This window comes from Anopheles arabiensis, chromosome 2 (genome assembly GCF_016920715.1).
Source record: "Anopheles arabiensis isolate DONGOLA chromosome 2, AaraD3, whole genome shotgun sequence".
Taxonomy (NCBI): Eukaryota; Metazoa; Arthropoda; class Insecta; order Diptera; family Culicidae; genus Anopheles; species Anopheles arabiensis.
The window spans coordinates 79,103,618-79,130,331 of NC_053517.1; the positions used below are offsets into that span (position 1 = coordinate 79,103,618).

The 26,714-nt window shown below is 41.6% G+C and overlaps 2 protein-coding genes across 4 annotated transcripts; one reads left to right on the forward strand and one right to left on the reverse strand.

Annotated features, from left to right (window-relative positions):
• Nucleotides 1–26,706, forward strand: LOC120895769 (diuretic hormone receptor-like). Of its 3 annotated transcripts, XM_040299369.1 has the most exons (10): nucleotides 1–88; nucleotides 1,138–1,237; nucleotides 7,633–7,713; nucleotides 9,042–9,118; nucleotides 11,439–11,549; nucleotides 11,634–11,819; nucleotides 15,600–15,727; nucleotides 18,700–18,765; nucleotides 25,381–25,534; nucleotides 25,904–26,706. In XM_040299369.1, the coding sequence occupies exons 2-10, from the start codon at nucleotides 1,162–1,164 to the stop codon at nucleotides 25,925–25,927; spliced, it is 903 nt and encodes a 300-aa protein (XP_040155303.1). In that variant the 5' UTR covers nucleotides 1–88; nucleotides 1,138–1,161; the 3' UTR covers nucleotides 25,928–26,706. The 3 variants fall into 3 exon arrangements, with proteins under 3 accessions (XP_040155303.1, XP_040155305.1, XP_040155304.1); XM_040299371.1 differs by lacking the exon at nucleotides 25,381–25,534; XM_040299370.1 differs by lacking the exon at nucleotides 18,700–18,765.
• LOC120895770 lies at nucleotides 20,932–22,785 on the reverse strand. The gene is made up of 2 exons (XM_040299372.1): nucleotides 22,344–22,785; nucleotides 20,932–21,410 (listed from the first exon to the last, which is right to left on the reverse strand). The coding sequence occupies exons 1-2, from the start codon at nucleotides 22,352–22,354 to the stop codon at nucleotides 21,008–21,010; spliced, it is 414 nt and encodes a 137-aa protein (XP_040155306.1). The 5' UTR covers nucleotides 22,355–22,785; the 3' UTR covers nucleotides 20,932–21,007.
• Nucleotides 26,707–26,714: the final 8 nt, after the last annotated feature.

Consider the following 26,714-nt stretch of genomic DNA (forward strand, 5'->3'; position numbering starts at 1 on the left):
ACGCTGCTTGCGGAACACGATCCACGCGAATCTCTTTATCACCTACATCCTGTCCGCCTTGCTATGGATCATCATACTAACGCTACAGGTAAGATTGAGGGTGCAAAGTATTATTGTAAGGTATTAATGTAAGGTTCAATGTAAGACTACTTCCACAACTTATTTTCAATGTAAGAAATTACACTTTTCCATAGTTCCAAATACATCAAAAGCAATCCCTTAGACATATCGTGAATCTTTATTTAACAGGCAAATCAGAAAAAATCCATTTATTTAGGAACAATTCTCAAAATGACAAAGAACAATTTGAATGTATTAGTTGATTAATGTACTAGCAATAGAAGTAAATTAGGGTCGATCTCCTGGAACAGTTGTCAACTTGCACGACTTAACAGTATGTCCGTGATGGGATCAAGTCCTATACAGGTCTATGAATTGGTCTTCAACCTACCTTGACCTTGGAAACTCATTCTGATCCCATACCCATTCTAGAACTGGTTCCAAAACAAAGTCAAAATGTATGTCAAACTTATAGAAAACCGTTCATGGTTCATATCCCAAATCCATACCAGTTCTGGTACTGTTTCGCAACATCCTAAACCTATGCCAGTTCTGGAACTGATTCAGTCCTGGAACTGGATTTTAATTCATACTAGTCTTTTCGGGATTTATTCTGAACCTATACTGATGCTAACATTGATCCCTTTTTATTCAAATTATAACAAAAACTTGGCTCTATCTCAATAATGTTTCTTGCGAGATAAACAAATCGATTTGTTGCATGTTTATTGAATGAACACTTTTGAACGCGTCAGGAAACTAAAGCAATCCCAAACAATACAATACAAACGAAGAATACAAAATAATTCCGACTAAATTTCATTTTTAAGGACAAACAAGTGTACAAACTTTAGTGTTTAAAATAAATAAAAAAATGAAATTTTGCCTTTCAATCGCAATGTTTCAACATTTTCGTAGACATTTTCATTTAAGGACCTTCGCTATAGTAATACACTTTATTATACGTAACATACAACAATTCCCTCTAAGTTTCAGAGTTATTAGATATTTAATATCCATTTTTGCTTTGCTCGCTACCCGAAATTTCCAACTAAAAACGTTTCGATATTCCCGCAGCTCTCGAGTGGCAGCAGTACCGGCATGACGAGCTGCGTCATCTTCGTCACGCTGCTGCACTACTTCACGCTAACCAACTTCTTCTGGATGCTGGTAGAAGGTGAGTAATGCCCTAATATCTTGCTAGCAAAATAAGAATTGTACATTTTTCCTACAAAATTCATAATCACGCATAAAATTCTCGGCAAGTTTTTATGAAAGTGCGAAAAAAGAGTAAATACTTCCCACCGCTCGCAATTAGAACCGTTTAACAAGTTTCACGAGCTTTTCTGCGTATCCACAAGTCGAAAATATCAAATCACTCGTTGGCATAGACTTAGGTGCTGCGAAATTATTTGTACTAACCAGTGCGTCAGGGTGCTCTCTAGCATTAGCGTTTCGCGGGAAACGACCATGTCTCTCTCCCTCTTTAGCTCTATCTCTCACTGCCACCTGCAGCAACCCATTCTCGCCCGGCTCCCGTTTAAATAAACATCCAAACGATCTTTATTTGCACGGGAAACGTGAGCCGCCTGTCGAGTGGTTTTCGTCGCGTGTTGATATCATTAAATTTCGCTTCTGATAACACCGACGCCGTCTCCACTTTCATCCCGAGGGTTGATGAGCTTCCAACGAAAAGCTTACCAACCCGCCAGCTCCACCACAACCCGGGGCTTCGTGGTAGCGACGATCGTTCGCACACGAAAAGCACACGAAACCAACTGCTGCTCAACCGTTTTGCTAATAAAATACCATCGCTCGGTTTCGTATCCGCCCATCGTTTGGTTGAAGCGTCTACTAGCGCCCGGCCGTGTTCTTCTAGCTTAGGGGGTGTTTGGTCCTTCTTTTTTTGTTGTTGTCTCCCTTCCCCACTTCCAGGAAACTTTCGAAAAGCTACCCCAAAATGAGCCCACGCCAAGTGAAAGACACACAAACAAACACACGCACAGGAAACCCAACCCAACGCCAGAGCACAGTAAATGTTTAGTATAACTGCTTGCGCACGGGAAAGGAACGCGAAACCCACTTACGCGGCGTAAGCGAATCCCGTGCTGTTTTTCTTACCACCACATCCTTCCCGGCGGAGAACGAGAATAGAAATACACGAAAAAAAATCGGAAGCTTTGCTCGTTGTTTACTGTGATGGTACTACTCGTCTACACACCGGCTCGTGTCGTATGTCGTTGCTATTCTGGAGTTGTTTTTTCTTCTTCATTTGCTGTCCTCCTCTACTCCAGCTGAAGGACACTCGCAACAAAAGGCCATATTGCAGCACATCATGCGTTATCTTCGCCCCCTCCTCTTTGCGCGCTTCCCCGGTTCCGTTGTTGTACCGGAAGAACAAAACAAACACTCCTACGGTAAGGCTGAGCTGGAAACAGGAAGCACTTGGCGCACAACATGGCAAGAAGCTAACGCAAACACATTCCGGCCGGCCATGTTTAACATTTATCCACATTTGCTAAAGTTTTGCACCAGTGGAATAGCCCGGCAGTCGGTCGTTCGGTATGTTTTGCTTTCAAGGGGTAGCAAACACCCGCGTAATTGAAGTTTGGCGTTGACAATTCATTTAAAAGAACAACATCATTAGTTAGCAGTTAGTTAGTTTTTAAGACGTTTTTTCCCTTTGAAACGATTCATGGCAGGGTAAAAAAGATTTACAACAAGTTTAGTTCAAATAATCTTTCACGGGCCATTATTTTATTGCGGCAATCTTTAACGTGCAATTAAATTGTTTGTTTTGTGCTCGACTATACGCCTAAAGTTATGCCAAATTACGCCTAAAGCTATGCAAGTTAATGACGCATTTGGGCTTTACTAATGGTTTAATTTAATCAGGTTTTCATTTGATCATTTTTTTCCATTCCATTCCATTCCATTGTCATGTCATTGTTGATGTTTTGTTCATGGAAATTTTTAAAATTTTTGCTCAATTGTGAATTATGTATTCTATTTCATTGACTTGTATTGATATTTATGTGTTACGCTTTCAGGCAAGCGCTGTATTATTCCGCATTCCTTGACCTCGATCATAAGTTACTAATACATTGTTGAGCAAAACTCCATTTGGAAAATATGTCATCACTTAAAATAATTTCAACTTTCCACAAAACACCGAAGAAAATCTTAAAAATTGTAAAATACTTGCGTTTCAGTATTCCATCCCCCTAGCATGATTGCAGCAGCAGATACACAAAAATCAGCATTAAAACACGTTCATCCAGTCTATTCTGCTTCGCCAAGTCAGCCAGTCGCTTACCCGAGACTAATGCGAGTTGATCGTTCGTAAAAACACTGTCACAAAACCAGTCGTCATCTTTAGTACCAAACGAACCAAACGGCTACCCGGACCGGGTGCAGCAACAAAGTTGAAACTGGGGTAGTGTTTTCTTTCGTTTTTTCCTTCCATCCATCGGTGCAATCGATTATAAGACGGACCAGAACGTGAACGTGAGCAACATCATAATGAGCAGCTGCGAGGATTTGACTGCGATGGTTGCACGGTGTGCCTTAACTAGGTTCCATCGCCGGACCCGTCCATTACAAACAAGTTGGTTAAAAGATAGCACACGGTGGTGCAACTGCATTACAGGAGAAGGAGACGGTTATTTATGTATCTGGTCGAGATTGGAGCTATCTTTGAGGGTTTTTTTCTTCTCTAAAGATAGTACCAACATTCTTCGTGGTGTAGTAATGATGCTGTACGAAATATGATCATGATTATGTTCAGCATAATGATGGGGTTGTAATGGGTTTGTAATATAATGCTCTCATTGTTTCTCCGACAATCACATCAAATCATTTAAATTTCCTCAGGAAGCGAAACGCTCTAAAAATCGCATCTCTTCTTCATTACTATGCAGATCCAATAAGACATTATGAAAATAATTTACAATTTGCATCCATTCGCTTACTGAGCCAAAGAAGAAGATTATTGCACAAGATTTGTTTCGCCGATTGCATACTGACAGGCGCTTTACTGTTTTAAACCTTTTTTTACAATATTTGTTCAATTCGGTTTTACGGATCACGAAAGAAGTAGCTCCATTTGCCTACCAGCGAAGAAACGCTGATAAGCTGAAAAGAAAATGTAAGAAATTATTTTATTTTATTCCCAATGTTATTACCCTGCCCACTATCAACTGTCCTACCAGCTTGATAGTAAGTTCGGATGTTGACATTATCCTTGACCGAAAATAATTGTTATCAAATCACGCCCAGACCCTTCTTTGTTCCCATAATCCGGTGAAACGGTATTACCGGCGTCTTACCGGGTGCTCAATTTCCACCCCAAGCAGCAGCAGTATAGCAACGAAGAAAAAAAAATGCCCCAGGACGGTGACATCAGTCGGGTGATGGGCTTGCTTTTTTTTCTTCCCTCATTACTTCCCCTTTACAAATACGACAAGTACAGACAAATCGTGCGCTAGAGCAGCGGAAGCTTTTCGAGCTCCCAGTACTGATGAAACAGCTATAGTGCGATCTCTAATGGTAAGCGCACAGGGCGGAAGAAGAGGAGGAAAATCGAGGATTGAAGATAAATATTGATTATGGATTCATCGTTCAATCGTTTGCCGTTTGGCCGGAGGGGATAAGTGGCGCCGCGGCAACGGAACCGGAGAAAAAGGAAGCCGAAACGATGGAAGATTATGGTCTTATGTCCTTGGCTGAAGCACGAACGTTAATGGTGGGATTAACTGGGTTAAATCGATCCTGAACCAAACCAAGCGTCTGGGCTGCCATCGACGCCCACGCACCCAACCTCCCCGGCAACATTGTATTACACTTCACAACGACCTGCGTCCGGAATTGAGTTTTGCTGAAAAAAAAAAACGCAACGCAAAGTTTGCCTAAGCGTGCCCTTCCCCGGAGCATCTTTTAGGTGCGTTTGAGCTTACAACATTTTACTGCCCACACTACCCTCCCGAGGGCGTGAATCTCGGATCTTGTTTTTGCGATTGGATTTCAAGCGATCCAAGAGAGATTTAGCTTGCATTTGACTTTGGATTAGGCAAAAGGGATCGAACGCGATTTTTTTCGCTATGCTAAAGCAATTGCTTCCAAAGAGCTACACTTATCCAAACAGCGTCTCTGCATGATCTGATGTGTAATTCGGTCTGGATTTACGTTTTCGATTTTGAAGCCGGACGATTTGATTCAATCCATCGTCAATCCATATTCATTGCGGCAATTAACGCAATGACACAAATTGCTTTTAAGCCCGTCGCGTTCTCTGGCAGGCCGATGAGATTGAGTGAGAATGCACTTTAAAAGTCTGTTTCCTGCACAATGAACGTGCTCTGTAGTGGATGGACGGTTCTGTCCAAGTCCTGCTTAGCACTGCATCGTACCTATCGAGCACACTAATTGAAATAAGCTCGATCCATTCCCTTGCAGCACGTCCGATCAATTAGAGCAGGAAACTAAACAAGCATTAAAAGCTGCCAGTGTGGTTAGTACGAGTAACCCATTGATTGTTCGGAGGATTCTTTTCAGTGTTCGCTTGATTCTTCTGGATTTTTTGAAGTTTTTTTTTCTATTTTGTTAGTTTAATTTTAATGGGCATTATTCGCCAAACTATCTAATGATTTGTTGTAGAATGCCTGAGAGTAAAGGATTGCATGTAAACTTTATTAACTTTTTTACACTAATGTTTTGAACTATTTTTTTAAAGCAAGCTAGTGTCAGAATAAATTGACAAACAATACAGAAAAAAGTCTAAAGTATGCACTAATTATATTCTTTTTCAAAGTTAAAACCTTGACACAGCTTAACAAGCTTGCGAAACACCTAAAAGTATGCACAACAATTTACAAAATACAGCTAATATTTTACATTTTTGTACTTGCGTTCGTTACCAAGCATAAACTAGCCTAAAAGGCAGGTGTACAGTAACGCCCGATCAACTCCCATTGTGCCTTATTTTGCATAATTAAAGCTTGTTGTGCTATTAAGAACGATAATTTACAATTAAGCTTTACGGCTCAGGTCCTTTCTAAACGTTTTCAATAAATCGTGACTTTATCGCATTATCGACATTCGTAGCATCATCGTAAAAACAAACCATCTACCACCTGGCCACACGATACAGGCACGCACAAAACCGAACTCATGGAAAAGTCCTACCTGCTCTCTCCTGCATACCATATGTGTTCCACAACCGCAAGCAAAACAAAAACAATCACACAACGACACGCACGTTGACGAGTAAAGTTTCACTTCCTCTACTGCACAAGAGAGAGCGAGAGAGAGAGAGAGAGAGAGAGAGAGAGTGAAACACCAACAGCAATAACTTTTTTCAATTTAGCTGCACACTCATTAAGCCAACAGCCAACGACACCACAAGCGGGCAAGTGAGGCTAAAGAGGTTCTAGCAGGTTGCTCAGATTATTAATGAGTGCAACATTAAACATTCTAACACGCTATACGGTGTACCGAACACGTAGCAGAATGCGGGAAAAAAGTTTTCCATTTAGTTGCCTTCCTCCAGCCATCTTCTATTATTTTACTAAAACCATGAGAACGCTTTCAGCTCCTGTGTACATCGTGTGTTTCTCAGCGTAAAATTACAAAGGAAAAGTTTCCCATTTAGAAACGGATGCTTACTGTGCTTATGGGTAACTTTTATCAAAGGTGAATATTATGGGTGCTCTTTTTCGTTGAATTGAGCTTTTTTGTTAGAACGTGTAGTGCGAATAACGCCGTGGCATCATGGATAGCAAAAGAAAGCTGTTAATCCTCCCGGCACGTCATTTTTGGGATCTACGCCTTACGTTTTCGGCAGCTAAGCTGGGCTAAAAATACAAGACCTACGCGCCAATGCTCGAAGATATTTTGTTTCTCGGCTGTATCCAGGATTAACGAAAAAAATCATTATTACAGCGCGATATTCCTCCTTTTTTATGCATTCACTGTTTTACTTCACCAGCCGATGTGTAGTACCCATTTTGATCGTTTGCTCGAAAGCTATTAACGGAACACTAATCCCGTACAAATCGCATACATCTCGCTGTCACTTTCTCCCGCAATCATCGGTAACTAGGCCATGTATCAGTATTTAAATAAGGCGGTGGATAAGGCGGTTCTCAGACTCACAGCTTGGCTGTAATTAAGCTCTCGGTTGTTTCGTTCGCATTGGCCCTACGCTTCTATGGAAAGGGATTTTATTCTCAACCCATCGGATACGCCTATTCCAGATCCGTAGAATTTACGTACGCCATGTGTACGCTGGTGTTTCCCGTACGAGTTTATGATACGTTTCTTTGCCGTTGTTCGACATGCTGTGAAAATCTTCCTCGCATTGTACGCATCAGTTCTCGGCAGCTGTCGATGCATGATAATCACTATCACTTTCACAGCGTTGTTCTGAAAGGTAGGATTTATCGGAAAGGAATGAATCTTTTACTAAACAAGGTTCGAAGTTGTTCTTACCATGTAATTCGATCTTCCAGCTTTTTTTATTTCTTTCCAGCTGGGAGGAAACATTTTCTCATCACATTTTCCCTTTCATTTCAGGGCTCTATCTGTACATGTTGGTGGTGGAAACGTTTTCGGGTGATAATTTGCGCTTCAACATGTATGCCGCCATCGGTTGGGGTAAGTGTAGCAGATCGTCGGTAGGCGATAATTCATTGCTGGTATACCGAGAATGATTCAATTGATTTAGAATGAATGTTCTAGGGCGCATTAAAGTAGTTTCATCAAAAGTTTCTAAAAGTATGCAATTCACATCCCGAAGCGCCTAAATGTATGCAATCAACATAACAAATTGCCCAACTGTATGCAACTTTCATTTAAAAAGTGTTTTACATCAGTTTGTATTAAACTTTCATAATCCTAGCCCTTCTTAGCTTTAACTCACGCAAAAAACCATACAAAACAGGCACCCAGTAGCAACCGTCTCACACTAAATTCGACATCACTATAAAAAATGCATTTCCTTGAACGCAGTCTTCCGTGGAACCCACTCAAAGTTAGATTATCTTCGTACGCGCGTGTACCACAAACCTATCCCACTGTGGCAAGTGGCCAATCGAATGCCGTTAAATCCCGAAGGTCTCGGTGCAAGTGCAATAAAGAACGGAGAGGGGAGGAAAAAGAGCACAGAACAGCCCGCGGGCTGGGACAACCATTATCGCCACAATAAACACTAAATAAATTGTCCATTTCAGTATGGCGGCCATTATTTCGAGCCGGCGCCCAGAACCCAGAGCCTCGATCCGTATGTCCTTGCCTTTGGATTGGCTTTTGGTAGCAAAAACGGTACCGTACAGTCTGGCACAGTCTGGTGTTGGGGACGATATCCCTGCACAGGGACGACAATTCATTGTCTTTTTTGCTTCTTTTTTCCTCGACTCTATTTCGCTTGCAATTCCGTTTCGAAAGCAATACAAAAACAACGAAGATCACTACCATTACATTAAATGTCCTAACGGTTGGGAAGCTTCTGGCTTTTTTTTAGTTGTCCCCACAAGTTATTTTGCTTTCTTTTTGAGCTTTCACTCGCTCTCGGGTAATTTACCACATTTGCCTTAAAGCCACCGAGATTGGCTGTGGTCGCCCCGTGAGGGCAGTTATTGGCAGTGAAAAAGTACTGCTATCAGAGGAGGAAACATACGAAAGTAACGCACCAGCGGGTGTTATAAGCATTCAGTATTAAAAGTCGACTTTGGAACAATTAACAAAAGAGGAAGCAGCTGGTCGTTATCATTATTACGCAGTAATTATCTTTCCAACCGATTAAGCACATCGCATTGATAGCTTGGTGCCACTTTTTTTAACTGAGTCGTTTCAATTTACTATCAAAATGTGCTGCTAACCACTTTGCTATGAGTTTGTTTAACTTTTAACCTACTGTCACATAAACTTTCGTTCATTAAACCAACTTTCGTTTCCGCTTTTTCTATTTCCATCTCCCCTCTCAGGCGGACCGGCCATTTTCGTCATACTGTGGGCCATCGCGAAAGGTATCACCCTGTCCGGGCAGGGCAAAGCGGACACGGTAAGTAAGCAAAACCCGGAAGTGGTTACGTCCCATTCCAGCTCCCACTGTCCTCGCCCAAAATCCAATCGACGAAACAATTATCGTTCGCACTAGGGGAGGCGATGGTGAAAGTGAAAGTTCAAATCGTTATTAACTTTTACCAAGTGGACCTCCGAAAAACTAAAACTCGCCCGCATCTAGTTTGGTGTAAACTCCAGGCCGCATCGCTGCATGCGTTGTTGTGTCATTCCGTGTCATGTCGTGCCAGTTTTTAATGCTGTACCACCCATGCCTGAAACTTTTGGTGGGGCAAAAGACACCATTAGTGGGCGGCCAGCTTTCGGATAATCGTTTTACCCTCACACACACACACGTGGGAGAAAAGTTTTTGCGCATCAACTTTTGCCTCGTTGTTAGTAAACTTTTTGGGCTAGGGCGAGGTTTGTAAATTGAAATGATAACAGTTGTATCATTATCTCTGTCTGTTTAAATTACTGAAGCTATCCTTCAAAATTGCGCACCAAAGGGCTTAACTTCATTTTGCACCGCGCACAGGTGCTTGACGCCTAAAGTTATGCAATTATACTTTTATATTAATTTCTACATTAGTTTTGATTGAAAATAATGTAGAATGTCAATACAGCATGTCAGAAATGAGGGTTGGGAATTGTTTTCCAATATTACTCTAGACAAAGTTAATGAATTAACCAGAGTAAATTATAGTTATTCTTATTATATTGTTATAGTTTTAAACTAGATTATGGGTTTTCTTAGGTAAAGTAAAAAGAAAACCTAAGCTTCATAGGATAAATGCACCAATAATTATTAATAATATTTAATAATCAATAATAATTAAATGAACGGAGGGATTGCAGTTTGGAGTGGTACAGATATATTTTATTTTATTTAAATTATCAGTAAAGTAGTTTTACCATATTTGATTTAACTTTTTTTAAATTATTTAATTTTATTATTAACAACAAATTTTGTAAAAAAAAAATATTTTTCAATGTTTGTGGCCTTAGTGATGGTATGTTTTTATTATTGTGTGATGAAATATGAAAAATATTGAATACAACCCGAATCAAACTGAGTTCTGAAGCAGGTTTAATAAGAATAGCGAAGATCACAATCATAATTTAGAATTTCTGCCTAATTCAATCAACAGAAATGTATATTTTTCTACCGATGAAAATAATCAATGTAACATTTTAAAACGATTCTAGATAACCTATACCTGGAAGGGTGTGCTGAGTAAAAATGTGAGATTTTGCTTTTGTTTGGCCAATTACTAACATGCTTCTTATTTACATTGTCTTCTGACTAGCGCCCTCGCCCAGCAATTATAGGCCATACATCTCGAATGATTGGATCTTGTGACATTTGAAGCCAAATGTTGAACTCAATTCGTTTGTAAAAAAGTCTTGAAAATCTAATAGGCTTATAAGATAAATGCCTTTAAAATAATACGTATAATGTAACCGATCTCTGCCCAAACAGTGGTACACCAACAACACTTTCCTACTAAAAGTGCCATCCACAACCTCGGACAGAACAAAAATCCACCCGAATCTCTCCCTCAATTAGTGGTGAATATTTGTTTTTACTTCTGTTGTTTTCTTTAGCCCTCAAAACACTGCCCCACGATCAGTGGCAAACCATTGGCACGAGCAGGTTTGGAAGGTTTTGGTTTCGGCCGGAATCTTCTCCAGTTGAGCGTCCATTCCGTCCGACACTCGAAACCGGAAAATAATTGTTCCACATGAAAGAAAAAAAAGAAGAAGGAAAGACGAAGAACGCCACTCCAGAAAAGCTTTTCCACCGGCTAGTCTGCTGATGCAATTCGATTCTTTCCGAGTGGAAAAGTGGAAATGAATATCAAGAAAGCCCGAGGGCAAACAAAACCATAAGAACACACCGACACACATACACACCTCTCACTCGTTAAATGGGCGCCGGCCAAAATTGCCACTTTAACGGCTGTTGATATTCGTGTCGTTCGGGGAAAGAAAGGGCAGAAGGCAAGTAGGAGTGTAGTGTTCCATTTCAGGGCAGCAAGAATGGAGCGTAAGATGACTTTTCCAAGAGCTTTTTTCCTCCCTATTTACCCTCATCCCAAGCTCGTCCCCTCCCCTATCTCCTATCTCCTATTCATTTCCTTCGTTCAACCGAACGAAAACAACTCCCAGCGCCGTAGTATAATGACCTAGTTTAGATTTTTCCCGGAAAAGCCTTTCCAGTCCCGTTCGATCGATAGCGGAAAGCCACTCATGTCGTTATTGTGTTTTGCTTGTATCGTTTATTACGGTTTCGGGCGGGAATGCTGCCCCACCTCCAGCTGGAAATCGAATGCTCCTGGATGCGTGAGTCAGTCGTCGACTGGATCTTCCAAGGGCCGGTCTGTGCGGTGCTGATCATCAATCTAGTATTTCTCATACGAATCATGTGGGTAAGTCAAGCCGTCTCGTAATGCCAGTCATGCATCCCAACCCTTTTCCATTTAACAATGGTCCTTTTACCGCGCAAAACCCAGGTGCTTATCACGAAGCTACGATCGGCGAACACGGTCGAAACGCGCCAGTACCGGAAGGCTTCGAAGGCACTGCTCGTGCTGATACCGCTGCTGGGCATCACGTACCTGGTTGTGCTGGCCGCGCCCGCCGAAGGCGTCGTCAGTGACATTTTTGCCATCGCCCGAGCGCTGCTGCTCAGTACGCAGGTAAGTTGGGGCGCGCAAAGGGGAAAGGCATACGTATACTCATTACCCGGTAATTGTTGGCGAGTAAATCGGTTGCTTCTGTGCGGGGACTGCAAGGTGGGAGCTATTAAAATATTATTTTTAATTCAAGTCGACAAACACACGCAAGCTTTTGTTTTTGTTTCATCATAAAAGGGTTCTCTCAACGGCAAATGTTTAAATTGCAAATAAAATTTTAATTTTCATTCCGGTCCAAGTTGTGAGTTGTCACATATCAATGAATTAAGGACAACATGTTTAAGCATTAAATAGTAATTGATTTCGAAAAATTTTAAAATTCAGAAGAGTTCATCGCAGAAGACATTAATTGAATCGCTGCATGTAGCATCTATAATTCAACGGTAGATGATGCAAATGTGGATATACAGGAAGACACTATTATTAAGGGTCACTTAGTAATCATGAATTGAAACTGTACGTGAAATATTGTTTTTTCGATTATATCTCAAAAGCTGCATAAAAATGCATTAGATTTTAAACCAAACATATTCAACCATATCAAACATATAAGCGGGTTGGTAAAAACCAGTCCGGCTGACATCCAAGTTTTCATCGTGAACTAGTTTTGGGTTTGATGAATCTTGCATTGAGATTCATTCATATGATAAACTAATCATTTAGATGAATCTCTAAAGATTTATGAATCTCCCAAGATTATTGTTTCTCCAAGGAAACATGAGCCTCTTGAGAATACTTGGGGATTCATGAATCTCGAATGATTCCAGGGAACCCAGGGAACCATGAATGTTTAAAGATGTATCATTTAAAAAATATTTATTAGGCGCCTATCCTAGATCCTATAATACACTGGTTAACTAGCACGACTTAACAACATGTCCGTCGTAGGTATTCCCGTAGCAAAACAAACTATCCTGCCTCTTGCCAAGATGTTGTGGTACTTGCCAAGATGCCTCGAAAGCTTGCATGGGCTGTCATGACCACGAAGGTTGTGCGCCAAGAAGAAGAATAATAAGAAGCTCACCCTCTATGAATCTTGAATGAAATCATAGATATTCGTGAATCTTTCGAGATACATGAATCTTTTAAGATTCATGAATCTTTCGAGATGTATAAATCTTTCGAGATTCATAAATCTTTGCTACCGACATTCAGATTCGTTGAATCATTTCAAAGATTCATTCAAATTTATAAATCTGAATCAGATTCACCCAACACTATCGTGAACGCCATGGTGAGATTAGTTTTGTTGAAAAATAACTATTAAATTGAATAAACGTTAAATGCAAGTGGAGTGTATAAATCTGATATAGGCAGATTCGGAAATACTCTTTTTTTAGTAACAATTAAAAAAAATAGACTACTTTAAATTAAGAGATATCCTAATTTTAAGCACGCAATATTTTAAATAAATGATAAAGTGTATTAATGTTCTTAATTTAATCAAAAATACTCATTTATCACATGTATTTTGCCAGAAACACGTGATATTCAATTTATCTGGATATTAGTTTTACAAGGATACCTCTTAGACGCATAAACCGCGTTTCTCACGAACAGACTGTATGACTGACTTTATTTAAAAAATGCGTCTATTTATTACAAAAAATCACGTTCACTCACATTTGATCAGTAGATGGAATTGGAAATCGCAACCCTCTCAGTGTGTTGTAATTAAAATTAAACAATACTTATGACACCAACATTAAAACAAACTTTAAATGGTTATTCTAAACTACTTACAAAAGCATAAGTGGCTAGCCCATTGTAAACTTTTCATATCCCCCAACATTGATCTACCCACAAATGGGCAACGGTGCAACTATGTGAAGCAGTGAAACTTGTTCCACGCTAATATGACTGCCGAACGTGTGAAGCGGGAACTAAATTAGCTTTCCCCTGTCCAGTTACACCGGGGAGTCCAAACAACTCAAACAACACAAAGTACCAGCAGTATCGTGCACAAGCTCGCCACAAACTTTTCCTTTTGAACTACGCGGTACAGCGGCAGTATTTTCCAGCGTTTCAAATCCCTGACATCTTCCATTACGCTAATCTGAAATTGAAACATAACGCAACGAAATCCGTACACGCGGCAGCCAAAGCGCATCCGCCCACGCGTGTTTGGTGGGAAAGCACGAGCAAGCCCACCCCGTTGCAAATAATTTGTCACACATTTAGACCGGCAATGCAGGCTTATGTAGCCGTGTGTATTAATGTCACTCTCTGCATTCCTGCCTAAATTAAGCCCCTTTGCTTGCTAGCGAAAATTAGGTTGAACGTGCGATCCTGGGCAGCGTAACGGACCAACAGGGGCTGTTGGGGAGAATATGTTGTAATGCACATCAAAGATGAAACAATAAGCGCTGATGATGGGGTAGATAAACCTCATTCATTGGAACGATGTGAATTTGTGTGTGGGTCTGTGCGTGCAAGCGAGTATGCTGATTGCACTCATTGATAGTGGAACCCGCAGGCGTTGGGTTGTGAATGGTTTTAGCGCACGCTACATAAACAGATCGCCTCGATGACAGCAATGATGGGGGAAGTGTTGTGGTGTAGCCGGTGTTTAATGAATGGTTACATTTGCAGGTATTTAATTGTAGAGATTATGGTCGTCCCGATATGTTTGGGTGGGATGTAAATTTACACATAGCGCGTTAGACATAGTGCTAAATATGCATTCCTTTCAAGGACAATAAGAGGAAAACTTTGCTTAATTTGTTGCTTGCACATGTTTCTGTTTTAACTAGAAGCATTTGATAGTGATCCGTTTAATTGTTTGTCTACATAATTCACATAAAATCTAGTTTTACAATTACGATAATCACGCGATAATTCAAGGTTTATGCGTATCAGGAGTGACGTACAATCAACCACTGCACACACCTGTATTGGACGATACTGCTTAATTCATGTAGTTGATAATTACGATTTATAATTGGATTTTCATTCTGCCATTATTAGTTCGATCGCTGGTATCTCTTTTGCACAGTGGGTGTTATAATTCCACACAACTTGCAGTATGTGTTCCCACTATCGTCACGCTAATTTGTACGATTTATTGCTTTAACCTTGTTTATTGAAGGCAATTTCATAATATGTAATTAATCTGACCACTAAAGCTGATTTAGCATGGCAATGATTATTGGTTGTTTTGCCATTGCTATTAAATTAAAAGTCACTCGCAAACCAATCATCTGAATTCATTAATTAACAATGTATGGAAATAAATCGTCGGAATAACATTACGAATAGCTTTTGTACTGCTCATATCACCATAAAGTACATACAAAACTAGCTAATGTCCTTGCTCCCGTGGTGTGCGATCGTAGAAACCCCACGACGACGACAAGCGCGCTATAATTCCACCACAGGCAGCGCAATGAGACCGCGTCGTGATTCCACTCCCATTCATAAACCACATCCTGCACCATTCTCTCCTAACCACTGCAAATTGGAGCCGATTTTACCCATCGCCCGCTAATTCCACACACATCACAGCACGACGACCATAGCGCATTGCCCGAAAGCACTTTCCCGCCGAGCAAGGTTTCCGGGGTTTAGTGGCGCGGTCTCATTTGTGAAAGTGTTTTTCCGCAATTTTTCCTTTTCCTTTCGTTTTCACGCGTTTCTTTTTGCTCCCTCTAGCTCCCACTGTCTTTATCCCTGCACACAACAACAACAACAGCAGCGGCCTCCTGATGGCATCAATTTTCACACTCACTAACTCGCACTATAATGCCTGCGCTTTCTTCTTCTATTCTTCTCGCCCGCCTATAGGGACTGTCTGTGTCACTGTTCTACTGCTTCCTCAACTCGGAGGTACGGTTAGCGCTGCGCCATCGGCTGGAACGGTGGAGGGACGAGCGGAACATTCGCCTCGGTCAGGTCCGGCAGCGAAGTCGACGGTAAGTGCATTTTCGGTCCAACAGACAGCTAACGGCAGCGTGGTGGGAAGGAGAAGCTGTCCGCAGAAAAGACTTGCATTATTTGTGGGCTGCTATATCTTACTAGGACAAATTATTCACACCTTAAAGACTGCGTTTGTATCCGGTCTAAGGTGTTCTTTAAGCCTACAAAGCTGACGGATTAGCATGGCGATGAAAGAGTATTTATACACAAGGGCTGTGAGAAAAGCATAATCCCGGGCAATGAAAAATGCATCTCGAAAGGCAATTTAATTGGACGAGTCTTAGTATAGGCTGTTGTCTGACCGTGTGATATCAGACTGGAGGAAGAACATAAATATTCTGGAGTATTTTTAATCCACAAATAGTCCTAGCCGTGCATTGCTTATAATCCGTTCTGCTTTAACCCTACACTGCTCAGTTAAGGCACATAAAAGGACTACCCAGAGTCTTCAACTGTATGTTCCGTGCTTATTGCTTAAATTCAACTACAAAACGACACCACACATACACCGAAGGGTTTTCCGCAACTCAATTTAATAGGCTATCATTAAAACTGTGGGTAGAAGGTTCCCTCCCCGATCGTACACGTGTGTCTGTGTCTGGCGTCTGCTCTTTTGTTCCTTCGCGCTGAAGGTTACGGTCACGGACGGGCGTCGGATGCCTTTTTCCTTTGCACTTCCTTCCCTGGCTCATTTACGATTATGTCTTTTTTTGCGAAACAAAGGCGTGAATGAGAGAGCATAAAGATAGCGTTGGTCGGAAGCATGGGTTTTGTTGCTTTTGGGGAGGCATCTGCTAAAGGTGTTGGGCGTTGCTCAGTGCATTTCAAGGTGCATTGGACTTCGTAAAGGAGATATGCTTTGTTCCTTAAATCATTAAATTATTGATACATATATTATTCATATTCCATTTTCTATGACGTTACTAAACACATGACATTTGGCAGAAAGGTTTTTTGTTTAAAAAGAAAAAACAAAAAACGCATTACTCAAAATTGCACACCATCTGGGCTTTTTCAGCGCCGGCACTCGCTAATTTAATTCATCTTCCTAACGCATCGTAACGCTTAAAGCGGCTACAATTGATGCGTGCACAAAGGAAAATGGAAAGCTTCATCCAATCAGACCTTAAGGAAGTAAGCTTCATCAAGCACGTAAAACCGAGAAGAACAAAAAAACGAAAAATACACACAGAGCGAAGAACAAGGAAGCCAAACGAAATTTCGCTAGAAAAGCAAGAACGCTACGATACACGATACGGCTTAAGACCCATCCGGTGTGATGGTGGTGAAAAATGGTTTACAGTTTATCTCGGGAAAATTGAAACACGGGATTCTTACAAAAATACGAAAAAAACAGTATCTTGTGACCGTCTCGAAATGGCAAAAAGAAAACCCCGAAGTGAAAAATCCGTTCCACTTCGTATTCCGATATCACTATGGGGCTGTTTTTTATCACTTTGTTAAAATTAGCAAAAAAAAACAAGTTAAAGCTCGCTCAAACACAGTACTGCCGTTCTTTGCACGGTGGCAGTGCTGCTGATGCTACCCCTGGCTGGCCCCTTTTTGCCCGCTCCACCTTTTGGGTGTACATTTTATTTTACCGATTTATTTTACGGCCACCAATCATTTCGGCGCACACTGTAAAGCTGCTTACTCTTTCGTCCAACCTTCCCTCCCGAGAGGGTGTGCTGGTCTATGAGCTCAATCGAGTGCAACGATACTGTATAAAATATTAGCCGAATATCGTATCGATCCGATCCTTGCAACAATGGTTCGCTTCCTGGTTGGGCCGAGCTAGACGGCTGGCGAGTTTTTACTGCACTTTCGATTCCACTGTCCGCCATTGCACACATCCACATCACTGGGGCGTGTATTGGCTGTGGTGCCCCGTCTTTAAATCATCTTTCAGTTCCATGCCGACCATCAATTGTCGATTTAGCTTCTTATCCGGCTATTATGAGCAAGTCGGAAGTCGTAAACTTGGAACCGATTTTTAAAATGTACCTATAATCTGATCCCTGGACATGTGTTTAGCTGCATGCAATATAATATTTTTACAAGATTTTAAGAGCAATTTTTAAGCTTGAGGATTATTCATTTTTGAACATAAAATATTTTACTATTTTAATACTTTTTTCATATTAAATCCCACTACATTCTTTCCGTATTTTCGTATCCCCTTCAACTCAAAGTAACATCCAACCGTATGGCATTTGAACATTCCTCAGTTAGTCCTAGCATCTGTAGCTATTTAAAGTCACCACAAACCGTACAACACCAATAAGTAACTATCTCGGTTGGGAAAATGCGACCAAGAGTTGTTGTACAAGAAAGACGGAGTCCTATTGCTCCATAGTTTTGCTCCATTGTCAATGTACCCTTACTACCTCCAATGTAGTTTTAAATGTTTTACTCCCCTTTTTCCCAAACGAACGAAGTCCACCGCGCTAGTGATAATGGTCGATGTTTTCCTCTCTTTTCAATTTTCCTACCATTTTCCTACCGACCGGTTACTGTTGAAACACGAGCAAATGCATCGCCCGGACACAAATTCGCAAGTCGTCCCCGTTATGCTAATGAGGCTTGCAAAATGAGTTTTCCACTCGCAATGGCGCAACAAAAGAATGAAAAAAAAACAAAAACCCGCTACCAATGACAAGTAAAGCGCGCGGCTTCCTCGTGCTATTGAACTAATCTTCTATTTTTGTACTATATTTCTTCTCTTTTCTTCTCTCATTCTTTCTATCCTATATCCTGTACATCCTTTATCCTCGTTCTTCTTCTTGTGTGTGTGTTGTCTATTGTGCAATGATGTGTGTATGTGTCATCCCCGTCCTGCTACGCTGTGTGGTGGTACGTTTCCTTTTCCTGACCGTTTGCTCCACATCACACTTGCATGTGCATCGCGACTATCCGCAACAACGACGACGACGATGAAACACGACAACCACCACCATCGAACGGGCAGCTTCACCAATTCTGGCTACAACCAGTCGAAAGAATGTTCACCACGGTCCCGCACGGAAAGCTTCCGGTAAGTGTTGAGTCCCTGTTTTTTTGCATTCCCTCTTCATCCTCTCTCCTCTCCGTAGTCAGCCCTGTGTCTATTCTTTCCGTTTCGATACTACACTCCGTTCCTTTTGGTTGTAGTGCTTGAGCTGAAATGATTATCTCTGATATTCTCGTAAGGCCGTTGCTGGATTCGTGTTCTAGAAAAAAGAGTACAAGAAATCGTTTAATGCTCTTCTGCATCAAAAGGCAGACTTCCTCCCTAGAAAGTGGTGGAAGCTTTCCTACAATTAAACTGGAACTCGTACTCGACAGTAATCTAAATACAATTATTTCACATTATCTTGCGTATAAGAACATAAAAGCACAATTGCCTATATCACACTGTCAGTGTCATTTTCCGACTTTCTTTTTGCAAATAAAATTTGCATCTTCTGCGTGGCAAGGAGAACAGGACAAATAATCTCTCTCCCTCTATTCTGGTACTGGTGGTAAACAGGTTCAAGGCTACGAACAGCACTCTTTAAAGACTGCCACGAAAGCACCATCGATTATTGTGTCCTTCCCATGCCTAACCCAGACCCAGTGCCCGCATGCCACGTCTCATAAACGTGTACACATGTAGCCCGTGTATCATCAGGAACGGGAAACATAAACCCAGCGCCACCAGGAAAAAGCGGGGCGAAAATTTACGATAATTATGAAATTTTATACCCGCCCTGTCTGTTCGTGCCAGTGATGTTGGTAACGACGAAATAAAATGCGCTCCTTGTTCCGGAATGGCACGTTTTGCTTCCTTTTTTTGTATAAGAATTCTTGGGAAATGTGTCATAAAAATAAGCATATGCATGCAAGTTAAAAGTATGTGGAGCGCAGCGAACGATCGGTTAAGTTCTGCCGGCCTATATTAAAGTGTTTTCGAATGTGAATAATCGACACACGGTCCTACCACGGCGAAGTTCTCTTCGTTGCCATGCACGATGGCACGTTTTGAGTGATAAAATAAAACAAAGCTTAACTTAACGATACACACCCGTGCCCGTGCTTCAAGTGATAATCCTTCGAGTAACTATGCCCCCCATCTGCCGGTGGAACTTCAGCACGCACCATAAAAACTAGTTTCGCGCTAATAATTTAACGCAAAGTGCAAGAAGTATCATAAAACTATAAAATCTCATCATCTGCAACTCGACGGATGAACTTCGCCGCCAAGCACAGTGGGACAACGCAGCAACGCAGAAAGGGTGCGTCCCTTTGGGACCATTCCACGGTGCGGTGCTCAAAATATTAGCAGCGCCGAACCCATGGCACATGGGTCGGACGCTGCGCACCAAAGAAAACGCCTTCGCGGATAAAAGTAAGCAAAAACCCTTCTACCCATTCCACCGAACGGGGTGTCTCGCCTTGGAGGGGAGAAATTATTTACGAGTATTTTATGTGCGCACACACACACGCAAAAAAGATGGTCCATAACTCTTGTGTTTTAGCAGAGTTTGTGACTAGCTGTGTGTGTGTCGGAGGGTTTTTTGTGCGAAGAAAGTGCGATTCTATCACCTGATACCAAGCGCCACAAGATTGCCGCCTTTTGGAAGATGGTAACGCCCGCTCGGAAGGATTCGTACGCATACATTTTGGGGAGAGCCCGGTTTGGTTCTTACCCGCGGATGCTGCAAAGCAAAAAGTCAACCATAAAGTAACGAGTAAGACAATAAAAATCATCACGATGGAAAGGGGAGAAGGTTTTTGTCTTGCGTTTAGTAGCGTAGGCCACAAATTTCCATAACCGAAACCACACGGCCGTAAAATCAATTCCACACAAAAAGACCCATCCCTTCCCGCCAGTGGCTGGGTGCTGGGTGGGAAGTTAGAATTGTGCTTTTAAATGCATATTGCTGTATAGAGCGATAAAATGGCTATAAAAGGCCATCTAAGCATGCTTAAACTGAACGCTATCATTATGTAAAATCTCCTTCGATTAGACCTGTGACCTGCTAAATGATCTAAACGGTAACCTTTGAAGGATATTGGGGTTCAAATCAACCGAACGAAAGAGATGATGGAGTAATGCTGAGATTCTAACTCCGCCAGTAAGAGTTTATTTTCCTATCATTTTCTCAACGCCGAGGACGATCCCCAGTATCCAACGTAAGAATCAAAAACCAGATTTTTCTTACCTTTTTGTTTGGTTTTCTTTTATTAATTTGAACGTGTTTCAAATTCATTCTCACTTGTGTACGCTTGTGCACTTACAAAAATAATGCCATTGGTTACGGCTTCGGAGCAGCAGCCATCAGCTCAGCTTCAAGCAGCTTATACTTCTTGTAAAGCTCATCTGTAGCTGCCAGCTCCTTTGCCGCTGCTACTGCCAACAAGAAATCTAAGTTCTCGATTAATTTCCTCATTATTCCGATCAGCTCCATCTGGTACAGCTTCAACGCGTGCATTTCTTTCCGCACTAAGGATAGCTGTGCACCGGGACACTCCGCATCCCAGACCGCGTACGCACTCGCGTCCTCATACGTCGCACTGCTCAAAAAGATCTCGTCGAGACAGAACGGGCAACGTTTGTCCAGTACAAGGCATTTGTAGTGGATTAAATGGCCGCAATGATACACTATTGAAGTGTTATAATCCGAAGGTTTTTGGCATGCATCGCAAATGATGGCAGGACTGAAAGGAAGATAGGAGAAGACAGAATGTCAGTTATTATCACAGCTAGCATCGGTGTGCAATACTTTTCTCGGGAGGGCGCCTTACAGGAAACGTTAAAGTCTTTCTTTTTAATCGGTTGTTTCAAGTTCTTATTGGAGCTGGGAGTCAGATCTCAGAGAGTTAGGTAATGGAGTATCTCAGGGAGCAATCCTCTCCTCCACACTTTTCCTAATTAGTATCGAATCTTTATTGCTTTCCGACACCAAAACCTTCATATATGTCTGTTGTGGGCAGAAGTTCGTGCCGACCTGTGGATTTGTCGTGGCAGCCCATGGGGATGACAGTATGAACACGCCCACTATCGCTCACACTTAGCGCGCAAGGCTTAGTGTGTGTCGAGCGCCTGGCAGAGTGTGCACGGAGACCGATCAAGCAGAAGACTATATCATGACCGAAAAGCTAATAACAGTGGCAGGTATGAAAAAAGGTTACGAGGATCTACCACTTATCCATAGAGCAAAAGAAGCATTTAAAAACCTCACAAATCATGAACTCTGAGATATAGCGAAATTGTGCTACATTGTACAGAAAGACCCTACCGGCAACCATAGACCGAATTTAGACTGATTTTAGAAGAAAAAATACACCAGACAACACCACTATATTTGTTTCAGAGGCTAACGTCATCAATACTGTAAAAGAAAGGCATTCAGAAAGAGAATAGAAATGTTATCTTTTCAGACAGTACCAGTGTCCTTAGTGCCGTGGAAAAAGTGCCGTGATGAAATACTTATTGGATACAAAACTATAAATCAAAATTTAACAACAAAACAATAGATCAAAGAGACTAATGTAGTATAAACGACTCAAAGTTTCTATAATTGATCTAACTAACAAATACACATTAAATACTTTTCCTACTCTGAACGCAATGCCATTCAATAAGCTTACCTTTGAGTCATGATGGTTGTTGCACAGCTGCTCACGAGTCAAGTCAATTTACGAAACAAACAAACACAAAACGATCGATAGAAAGGTTTCAGAAAGGTTGTAGAAGGCTGAAGAGGAGATCTTTTAAGACACTATTGTTTGCTGCAACCAACGAACCGGCTACAAGCAATTCACCCAAATTTCTCGAACGTATAGGGATACTCGCCAATCTGACGTGACAGCGAAGCTAAGGAACTCTTAACAAAGCACAGGCAGCAAATTGATTGAATGAGGCGGACCGCAACACGTTTAAAACACTATAATTTATATGTAAATGAAATTGATCTGCGTTGATTTGAGAAGAACTTTGATCTGATCAGTAGCAGCCACGTCTAAAGACTGAACTGATCTTTCGCTAGCCTAGGCCAGTGCGCGACGATTTCGCCAACGCGCACTGTTTGCCTATTCGACCGGTGATTGGTCGCGCCTGATGTTGTCGCGAGTCTTTCGCGATGTAGTCATGCGGTATGTTATCTTGGAGGAATGCTCATGTCATTCCTCCGATCGTTGCGATCGTTTCGGTAAAACTCTCGTTGTCTCTGTCGCATTTTGGAACGAGCTCTTGAGCGATATCTTGAAGTGTAACATGAGTTTCCTGTGTCTGCCGCACGGTCGTACGTGCTCGAGCGTGTGTTGGGGATGCTGTCTTCCAAACATGAACATTCGAAAGAAAGGTATTGTTTTGGGGAATGAGGTATGCAAACTGACATACAATCTTCTGAAATTCTGAACTAAGTAAGTATAATACAGATTCTTTCCTGATCTAGTGTCAATATCACAAATTCTACCCCAACTGTATGTAGCTAATTAAATAGCAACACGCACAGAATGTTGATCGCGTTCATCGCAAGTCATACAAAAGATCACAAAGCACTTCAAGGCAACGTGCGTCTCCTAACGAGACAGCGCAGTCATCGCAGGGCACATTTTTTGCTGAATACGCATAAAATGTGTTCAGCCCGATCGAGAGACACCCAGCGCAACACGATAAGCCTTCACATATGGGTACAAAATGTTCTTCTTACAACGTTGTTGATTGCTGTCATTCGTTAGCCTCAGTTTCCAGAGCAATTTCAGGCAAACCTTCGACGATTGTGATGAAATTGTGACGCAGCTTTGGTATCTACTCCGACGATGTCCAACCGTTAGAGTGGGAAGATGGTGCTAGGTATGCTGTAGAGCGTACCGTTCGACGTAAAGTCTATTTTGCCATCGTAATTAGCTCAACAAGTCCTATGTTGACTGACAAAAGTTAGTGGCGTTTATTGGTAAACGTTACCCACGCACCGACCGACAAGTTCATGGCAGCCACCATTTGGGTGGCTGTGTTAGCTTTCGCTCTGAGGTTTGCCGTTCCAGCTCAACGGTTTTACCTTCCCGTGGTGAACCACAAAATTAGTGGAAAACTCGTGGATACAGGGTAGCTGAGATTTGGTAGTTCCATGGCAATTCGCAGAAGGATCCTTCACTATGTGGGCAGCAGTTCACCAAACTGACCTGAATAATGAATTGATTTAACTGTAGGCTTCTGATGCCACTCCACTCCAATTTGATATGCCATGTGCGAGGTAGTTCTTCCTTCTCGCTTTTTTTGTGTGAAGAAAAACAGAGGAAAATAAAAAGAAGAAATACTGTTGAACGTTAAAGCAGAACCAACGGAAATTAAATATGACCCATCAATTTACGCCGGTATTACACCGAAGTCACTTCACGCCAACAGCCGAAAGTAATTATTTCCAATTGCTATTGCCGTCTGATTCGTAACACGAATCTGGCAAAAGAAATATGCAAACTAGGTCAACCTGTCATCCTTCTTGGCAACGGTTCGGAAATCTCGTGAACTACAAGAAGCAAGACTAGAGAACAGCACGTGAAGATGAAAGGAAACACGAAAAAAGTAATCATTCCACCGAGGATTTTCGCCCAATATATTGGCCGACTGTTAATCCTGTTGCCCAAAAACTGGGATGATCCTTGTGATGGAGAGTCGTTGACGTTGATCCAAGCGTTGGTCGTCAGTCTCTGGTGGAGGATTAAAATAATAGACTTACTTTGAAGCCGTGTCGCCTTGATTGGTGCGTTGCTCTCGGTGAAAGTTAATTAAGCTTGACAGATTGACAAATTTAGGATTTTGGTTGATTTGTACTGGATAATTTGGGCAATCCACGGTCCAAAATGTGTCAATTATGTGTTTAAGGAAATTTTAATGTTATAAATTACATGTTAGACTAAGGCAGGCGTCTTCAAACTGCGGGCTGCAGGTCAAGCATACCCCAGGAGAGCTTATAAATCGAGTTCCATTTTCGTTTATAGTAAACGTAAAGAATAAAGTATACTTTAAGTTATTATTATCTTAATCAATCTAATTCATTGTAATGCAAGAAAGTTTTACTAATTTGACATTTTCAGTTTGTATTTTCCAATCAAAACCTATAAACCCATAAATGCCTCAAAGGACATGTTTCAATTTTCAATTCTCTTTAAATGGATGAAAGGTTTATATAGTTCGAGCAACAAAATGATTACATCAAAACAATAGCAAAACGTACGAGTGTAACCATTTTACAACATTTTATAAATCGTCAATCATCTCCTCCTTCTTTTCGATTGGATCGTTAAACCAAGAATCGTAAAATAAATCATACGAATTTCTGCTACTTTGAGGCACGTTCTCGCACGCAAAAGCGACAGTTTGTAATTGATTAGTGAAACAGTCACCGTTTTCACACAATTCCAAACACGCCCAGAATGGAAAAGGGACCATCGAAACCGGAAAGCGAACCGGAATCAATCCATCACGCAACCGAAAGTTTGAAGGGCTTCATTCTTCCATTTTCCTCCGCTGGGACGGTGTAACCGATGCGAAGGGCCGTGTAATTGATTTCGTTGATTTTTTGGCTTTCGGGATGTTCTTTCCTCTCTCACACAAATACACTCAACCCACGAACACACGCGGACACTCGCTGCAATGTCGCTACACCGCCTCTTCTCGTTGCAGACCGCTCACCTACAACAAGCGGGAATCGTGCGCATCGTCGGCCACGACCACCACCCTGCTCGGTCCCCACAGCTACCCGAGCGCGATGCGCGGTTCCAACGGTGCCCTGCACATGCAATCGATAGTGCCACGTGCAATCAGCCCGCTGATGCAGGTAAGAAGGTGGGGGGGGGAAATCGGTCACAAATTATTATCCTTAACGTGGTGCGGGAAATTGAATTGCACAAATGATCCATAGCGGACCGTGGGGCAAGACCATGGATCTAAGGCGTGTGGAGTTCGGCGATCGGCGCCGTACTAGACGCCGGTTCAATTGTTTTTCGTTTGTCCTCGATTTTCTTCTCTTTTTTCCATTTCCGCAAGCACCTGTCGTCATACCGGGGATATCATTTCAGCGAGACACATTTGTTCTTTATTTTTGTCCTCTATTTTTTAACGTTTTTCCGCCCAAACTGTCTACGAACGTGAAATATTACATCCCGTTGTGCTTTTTCTTCTCTCATTTTTTCTTCTATTCGAACAGGGTTTAGATGAAAATTCCGTCTAAGAGTGAAGATTTACAGCTGCCCTGCCGGATGACGGAGAGAACAAAAAACCTGCTGATCGATGATTTCTGATGAATCGGAATCGTTACCAAGAACTCACAAAAACACAACGTTGTGCAACGATATCATCCGCCATACTCCCCCGATGCGTTTGCCTTCTCAATATGAGGGTGTGGATAGAAATACTACAGGCTGCAAGGAAGGTAGAAAGAGCGGGTGACAGAATAGAACGAGTCCCAATATATGTTAGATCTGAAAATATATAAACAAAAGTAGTTAAACGTTGAGCGAAAAATGTGTAAAAAGTTGTACTAGTAAACCCCCGAATCGAAGGATAAGAAGGAAACATTCCACGTCGAACAGATTTTATCAACAAGTTGTTGTTACACTAAGAGACTAACATATAAAATCGACTAAAAGAGTTAGCAAGCTAGCAAAAGTAAGAAAAGAAACCACACAACCGAAAGTAGATGTATGTAAAGTTTTGTTTGTACGTAAAATGGGAGAAAGAAACAGTGAAAAACAAGTACAGTAAGATGCGAGAACAAAAAAAAGCTCTATTGTAGATGTGCAGACAAACCTACCAGGAAGCAAACGAAGAAACAAGGCGCGTCGAAGCGGTTCCACTATTCGTATACTCGCTGTAGTAAATTCACTATATACACATACATGCATACAATATTACATATTACCATCATATACTGTAGTTGAAATCTCATTACTATTGTTTTATCTCTCTTTTTGAGTAAATACATTTATTTAAAAAATGTCTGAAAATTTACTCCACCG